At 43.3% G+C, this 7500-nt stretch overlaps 1 protein-coding gene across 1 annotated transcript in view; it reads left to right on the top strand.

Moving 5' to 3' along the window:
• The window catches only part of LOC307270385 (retinol dehydrogenase 11-like), a 28601-nt gene that overhangs the window by 20985 nt on the left and 116 nt on the right, over window positions 1–7500 (top strand). The window contains exons 9-11 of the mRNA XM_080054271.1: window positions 635–788; window positions 2975–3058; window positions 3679–7500. The exon at window positions 3679–7500 is cut by the window's right edge and continues 116 nt beyond it. Coding sequence (XP_079910397.1) covers window positions 635–788; window positions 2975–3058; window positions 3679–3860 — 420 coding nt within the window. The 3' untranslated portion in view covers window positions 3861–7500. The remainder of the gene's footprint in view (window positions 1–634; window positions 789–2974; window positions 3059–3678) is intronic.

The following is a 7500-nucleotide window of genomic DNA, read 5'->3' as shown; positions in this document are numbered from 1 at the left end:
GCATGCTTGTGTGTGTGTGTGCCTTGTTTTGTGTGTGTGTGTGTGCGTGTCCGTGCCCGTGCGTGACTGTGTGTGCGTATACGTGTGTGTTTATGCGTGCGTGCTTGTGTGTGTGTGTGCCTTGTTTTATGTGTGTGTGTGTGTGTGTGTGTGCATATGCGTGTGTGTTTATGCGTGCATGCTTGTCTGTGTGTGTGCCTTGTTTTGTGTGTGTGTGTGTGCGTGTCCGTGCCCGTGCGTGACTGTGTGTGCGTATACGTGTGTGTTTATGCGTGCGTGCTTGTGTGTGTGTGTGCCTTGTTTTATGTGTGTGTGTGTGTGTGTGCATATGCGTGTGTGTTTATGCGTGTGTGTGTTTATGCGTGTGTGTGTGTGTGTGTGTGTGTGTGTGTGTGTGTGTGTGTGTGTGTGTGCGTGCCTCTGTGTGTATGTGTCTTGTTTTGTGTGTGTGTGTGTGTGTGCCTCTGTGTGTGCCTCTGTGTGTGTGTGTGTATGTGTCTTGTTTTGTGTGTGTGTGTATGTGTCTTGTTTTGTGTGTCTTGTTTTGTGCGTGTGTGTGTGTGCCTTGTTTTGTGTGTGCGTGCCTCTGTGTGTGTGTGTGTGTGCGTGCCTCTGTGTGTGTGTGTGTGTTTAGGCTCTAGCGGTGAAGAAAGACTTGGGAACCGGCCGCTACAGTTGGCAGTTCTTTGCCGCGTACTGCAACAGTAAACTGTGCAACTCGCTGTTCACTCACCAGCTGGCTAAGAGGCTGAAAGGGTCCAACGTCACCTGCTACAGCGTCCACCCAGGTAACCAAGCACACTGTCACTCAAGCAATCTGTGTGTGTGTGTGTGTGTGTGTGTGTGTGTGTGTGTGTGTGTGCGTGTGTGTGTGTGTGTGTGTGTGTGTGTGTGTGTGTGTGTGTGTGTGTAAGTAAGTAAGTAAGTAAAATTTATTTATAAAAGCACATTTATAACAGTTTTCACTGACCAAAGTGCTGTACATAGTGCATTCAGTAGGCCAACATGGGCCAACATGAAGGTAAAATAACAACAACAACAATAGAAAAAATAAAGATAAAAAATACAAAATACATAACCCGGACTTCCACACACAAACATATACAGTAGTGTAAAAGGCAGATAGCTAATGGGGAGGGAAAGCCAGGGTGTACAGATGGGTTTTGAGCCTTGATTTAAAGGCAGTAATGGAGGGGGCATCACGTATGTCAGGAGGCAGTTGGTTCCACAAGCGTGGGGCAGCTACTGCGAAGGCCCGGTCACCTTTTTGTTTTAATCTGGATCGGGGGATGTGGAGAAGACCCTTATTGGAGGATCTTAGGGTCCTAGGGGCTGAGTGGGGGTGTACAAGGTCCGCTATATAAGATGGGGCCTGACCATTGAGGGCTTTGAATACCAGGAGAACTGTTTTGAAAATGATCCTTTGTTGTACAGGCAGCCAGTGAAGGGAAGCAAGAACGGGTGTGTGTGTGTGTGTGTGTGTGTGTGTGTGTGTGTGTGTGTGTGTGTGTGTGTGTGTGTGTGTGTGTGTGTGTGTGTGTGTGTGTGTGTGTGTGTGTGTGTGTGTGTGTGTGTGTGTGTGTGTGTGTGTGTGTGTGTGTGTGTGTGTGTGTGTGTGTGTGTGTGTGTGTGTGTGTGTGTGTGTGTGTGTGTGTGTGTGTGTGTGTGTGTGTGTGTGTGTGTGTGTGTGTGTGTGTGTGTGTGTGTGTGTGTATTTTCACCTGCTACAGCGTCCACCCAGGTAACCAAACACACTGTCACTCGAGCAATCAGTGTGTGTGTGTGTGTATTTTCACCTGCTACAGTGTCCACCCAGGTAACCAAACACACACACACACACACACACACACACACACACACACACACACACACACACACACAGGTGATACTCCTATTATTAGAATTTCATGGAAAATTAATTGTAATTGAGGCAAGAATTCATGCAACAGGGGCCCAAACCAAGTCCTGAGTACATATAGATGATTATACTTTATAGAGGGCCGACATTTCTGTATTTAAAATCCCTTCTTTATTGATTTCATGTAATATTCAAATTTTCTGAGATTTTGAATTTGGGGTTTTCATAAGCTGTTAGCTATAATAATCAAAATTATAACAAATAAAGGCTTGAAATATCTCACTTTGCATGTAATGAGTCTATATAATATATTAGTTTCACCTTTCAAGTTGAATTACTGAAATAAATGAACTTTCGCACGATATTAAAATTTTTTGAGTTTCACCTGTACATGGCACATTTTATGTCCTACTATCGACTAAGCCATCTACATTTTGGACAATTGTGCCTGAGTTGCGCAGGTTTATCTTTGCAGTAGAATCAACAACTGAAACATTTCTTGGGCTCTTCTTGGGATCCCCCTCCCCCCGTATACAGTCTCAGTCCTCTTCACAGCAGACCCGGGTTAGAATCCAGCCCGGGTCGTTCTCTGCATGTCATTCCCCTCTCTGTCTGTCTGTCTGTCTGTCTGTCTGTCTGTCTGTCCTCTTCACAGCAGACCCGGGTTAGAGTCCAGCCCGGGTCGTTCTCTGCATGTCATTCCCCTCTCTGTCTGTCTGTCTGTCTGTCTGTCCTCTTCACAGCAGACCCGGGTTAGAATCCAGCCCGGGTCGTTCTCTGCATGTCATTCCCCTCTCTGACACATCTCATCTCTGTCTCTCCAAAACTGTCTAATAAAAAGAAATGCCCCAGACCTGCCACTGTTGTAGTGCTATCCAATCACGTGCAGTGGCATTTGAAATGCACGAGTAGGAGCCGCCCCTTAAGTTGGAAATTACTATTGATCGTGGCCAGACCCTCTATCGTTCAAGATATCAGGGTCTGGATTTCCAGGCTACCAAAAATAATCAAACATTTTTTTTTTTATTAAATTTTGCACTATAGCTACCAGACTTTTCTCTCCCCCCCTCTCCCCTCTCTCACCTTTTCTCCCCCCCTCTCTCTCCTCTCCTACAGGTGTGGTGCGTACAGAGCTGTCTCGTAACGTGAGTCTGTGGCAGAAGGTTTTCATCGAGCCCATAGCCGCCCTGCTGTTCTTAGGTAAGAGCACCACGCACACAGGTTAAAGTCCTGTTTCATATTTTACATTCACTTTTCTAATGTCTATTTTATCTATCTATCTATCTATCTATCTATCTATCTATCTATCTATCTATCTATCTATCTATCTATCTATCTATCTATCTATCTATCTATCTATCTATCTGTGTGTCTATCTATCTATCTGTGTGTCTATCTATCTATCTGTGTGTCTATCTATCTATCTATCTATCTATCTATCTATCTATCTATCTATCTATCTATCTATCTATCTATCTATCTATCTATCTATCTATCTATCTATCTATCTATCTGTGTGTCTGTCTGTTTATCTATCTATCTATCTATCTATCTATCTATCTATCTATCTATCTATCTATCTATCTATCTATCTATCTATCTATCTATCTATCTATCTATCTATCTATCTATCTATCTATCTATCTATCTATCTATCTATCTATCTATCTATCTATCTATCTATCTATCTATCTATCTATCTATCTATCTATCTATCTATCTATCTATCTATCTATCTATCTATCTATCTATCTATCTATCTATCTATCTACCATCCATCCATCCATCCATCCATCTAAACCCGCCTTGTTGTTTTTCAGACCCAGAGACGGGGGCCCAGACGACCCTCCACTGTTGCCTCCAGGAGGGCATTGAGCCCCTGAGCGGGTCTTACTTCACCTGCTGCCAGCGACAGGACGTCCCAGCTAGAGCGCGGGACGACATCGCCGCACGCAAGCTCTGGGACGTCAGCGAAAAGCTCTGTGGCCTCAAGACAGAATGAATGAATGAGAGTGAAGGGGTTAGGGGTTAGAGAGATTAAAGGTAGCGTGAGTGATACTGGAAAAAAAATAGGTTTTCAACTCTTTCACTTTTTGTCAAAATAATTTAGTGATTATCTCGTCACGATTTGCTACCTGTCAGATGTGTGTGTGTGTGTGTGTTTGTGTGTGTGTGTTTGTGTGTGTGTGTGTGTGTGTGTGTGTGTGTGTGTGGAAAAAGTACACAGCCTAGGCTCTGTAAACAGGCATGAAAACAAAAGGGAGCCACCGTAGCTAGCAGCATGCCAGTCCACAGAGTTTACTAGTTTGCACGGGACATCGCAGCACGCAAACTCTGGGACGTCAGCGAGAAACTGTGTGTACTCAAGACAGAGTGAATGAATGAGAGTGAAGGGGTTAGGGGTTAAATAGATTAGAGGTGGAGTGAGTGAGTGAGTGATTTGTGGAGAAAATTGGTTAATAGGTCAAATCACTTTTTGTCAAAATCTACTTGTGAATATCTCCTCATGAGGATGTGTGTGTGTGTGTGTGTGTGTGTGTGTGTGTGTGTGTGTGTGTGTGTGTGTGTGTGTGTGTGTGTGTGTGTGTGTGTGTGTGTGTGTGTGTGTGTGTGTGTGTGTGTGTGTGTGTGTGTGTGTGTGTGTGTGTGTGTGTGTGTGTGTGTGTGTGTGTGTGTGTGTGTGTGTGTGTGGAAAAAGTACACAGCCTAGGCTCTGTAAACAGGTGTGTTAACAAAGGGGAGCCATAATACAGTTCACACACAGTACAGACAGGTATCGGATCATGAGGAGATATTCACTGATTTTAACCAAAAAGGAATTTTGACAACAAGCGTTCTCCAGAATCACTGACTCCACCTTTAAGTCCAAAAGTAAATGAACCCACTGTTAACGTCGGCTTACATTCCTGAACCAATGTAATAATAAACTGAAAGAATTCCTCCCACATTATGACACTGACACACACACACACACACACACACACACACACACACACACACACACACACACACACACACACACACACACACACACATCCCTCTGTTGAAACGATTTAAAAATGCTGCCTTTCCAATTTTCATTCAGCTGTGGTCTAATATAAATACTTTGTGAACATCTATGCAGCAACTTTTAATGACAGTATTCCTCCCACAATATGACTTTTCTCTCTCTCTCTCACACACACACACACACACACACACAGACAGACAGACAGACAGACAGACAGACAGACAGACAGACAGACAGACTGACAGACTGACTGACTGACTGACTGACTGACTGACTGACTGACTGACTGACTGACTGACTGACTGACTGACTGACTGACTGACTGACTGACTGACTGACTGACTGACTGACTGACTGACTGACTGACTGACTGACTCACTCACTCACACTCTCGCAAGCACTCACTCACTCTGACACACACACACACACACACACACACACACACACACACACACACACCAAAGAACATATAAAAGTGTTTAAGTATCTCCGGTGTTACTTAGGACATGCTGTACTGCCGCCCCCTAGTGGCTGGTGCCTGTAACAACAGACTTTACCACTTTCTCTGGATAGTCTGTTAATGAAGAGATGGGCCAGACATTAAAGGTGCTCAGAGGAACTTTCATTTTGTGTTAAGTCTAGCGCCCCCCTTTGGACAAAAGCGGTAGTGTTTTTACCACGCCAGCTGTTGTTCCTGGGTGAGCGTATACCCATGACAAAGGCATTAAGAAAAACTATATAAAAATAGCATTCTCTTCGCACTGATGGTCTCGTTTGCTGTTGCATGTAATTCATGATCATCAGAGGAAAAATTAGACTGTTTCAGAAATATTTAAAAGTTCCTCGTAGCACCTTTGAGCTCATAAAAAAATAGTTTTTTTAAGCACAATGGTGATTTTTTTAGGCACATTTACCCGAAAACAAAACTTCTAGCCAATGCATTTACCCAGTGTGCCAAACTGAATGCATGTTTTGTCAACTTTACATTGTTTTTCATCTATTAACACACATCTAGTTAAAGTCTAGCCTATATATTTTTCTCTGCACTCTAAACTATGTTACAAACTGCCTCTCCACATTTACACACGTGAAAACACACTTTGAAATAATTCGCTGATCACTGATAGAGCCTTAGCAGTTAGAGATAAACAATTAGTTTGGAGAGATTTTGCCTAATTTTCTTTATGTTGCTTTTTTTCTAGAACAAATATGTTGTTTTTGTTTGAACATTTTGAAAAAATAAATAAGAAAAATCCTATTAGTGTGTTTGTATATTATGGCGCTTTTCCACCGCATGGTATCAGCTCGACTCGACTCAACTCGCATTTTTGGCGTTTCCACCGCAATTTCCTGGTACCTGGTAGCGGCTGCTTTTTTGGTATCGCCTCGCTCTAGGTTCCAAGCGAGCTGAGCCGATGCTAAAAGGTGACGTCGGCAGACGGCCGGCCACTGATTGGCCAGAGACTATTGTCTGGCCAATCAGTGGCCAGAGACTACCGGCTTCATTCTGTTGTTTATTCTCCCCAACTCTCCGGGACTTTTGAGTGTATTTACGCCGCGTGCAGCCTACTCTGGCTCTCTTTCATTTGATTTGCATCACAGATCTGAATTTATTTTCCATATATTCGCTAAGCTCACCCAGTGTTGGTTGTTGGGGAAGTTACTTATCATACGAGAGGAGACATGTAGGGCAGCTAGCAGCTAGGCTAATAGTAGCCAGCTGGGACAGACATGATAGCGAGCGATTACATTACAAGCCTCGGACTGAACTGATTACCTCAATAAAATATTCAGGCTGAGACACGGCTTGCATTTGAAAACACGTATCCTGAAACAAGCACTAAACAGTCAACTTTATCATGCCCGTGTTTACGTGCATAGGGATGTACGTGACGCATCCCTACAGCTGACTGTGTGGCAGAGTCACACATCGGGACAACAACCATCACTTTTAATGGCCCGTAGCAATATTCTTCTACATCTTTTAGCAAACAGATACAAGGGGGGTATTTCTGAAACATTTTTCATCCGTGTTTTTGGCGGTTGGTTCAGTTAATAGTGCAACAACTGCTCGTAATTTCTGCTCTGCTACTTTGCTCCGGAGTTGGCTTTCAGCCCCTTACGACGACCCCGCCCACGTTCAGCAGGTACTATTTGCGGTGGAAAACGACCCGTGCTGCTACCAAACCAAGTTGAGTCGAGTCGAGTTGAGTCGAGTCGAGCTACATGTGCGGTGGAAAAGCGCCATTAGTATGTTATGTTGAAAAACCTGTGTGTTTAATATCTGACTGTACTAGAAAACATTATTTCAAACTGCCATGCACACATACAAATAAGTGTTTATAGTGATTGATACTGTCTGTCTGTCTGTCTGTCTGTCTGTCTGTCTGTCTGTCTGTCTGTCTGTCTGTCTGTCTGTCTGTCTGTCTGTCTGTCTGTCTGTCGTTTTTTTTCTTTTCTAATGATTGTGTGAAATTTAAGATTATTTTTTTTTGTTGTAGATTTAGAAGAATAGTTTGGTGTCATAGTTTGGTGTCTATCTATCTATCTATCTATCTATCTATATCTCTCTATCTATCTATCTATCTATCTATCTATCTATCTATCTATCTATCTATCTATCTATCTATCT

The sequence above is a fragment of the Ammodytes marinus genome (genome assembly GCF_949987685.1).
Source record: "Ammodytes marinus genome assembly, contig: scaffold_203, whole genome shotgun sequence".
NCBI classification, from domain to species: domain Eukaryota; kingdom Metazoa; phylum Chordata; class Actinopteri; order Uranoscopiformes; family Ammodytidae; genus Ammodytes; species Ammodytes marinus.
Note: the sequence above shows the minus strand (reverse complement) of the source record. Positions and strands in the feature narration are given on the sequence as shown.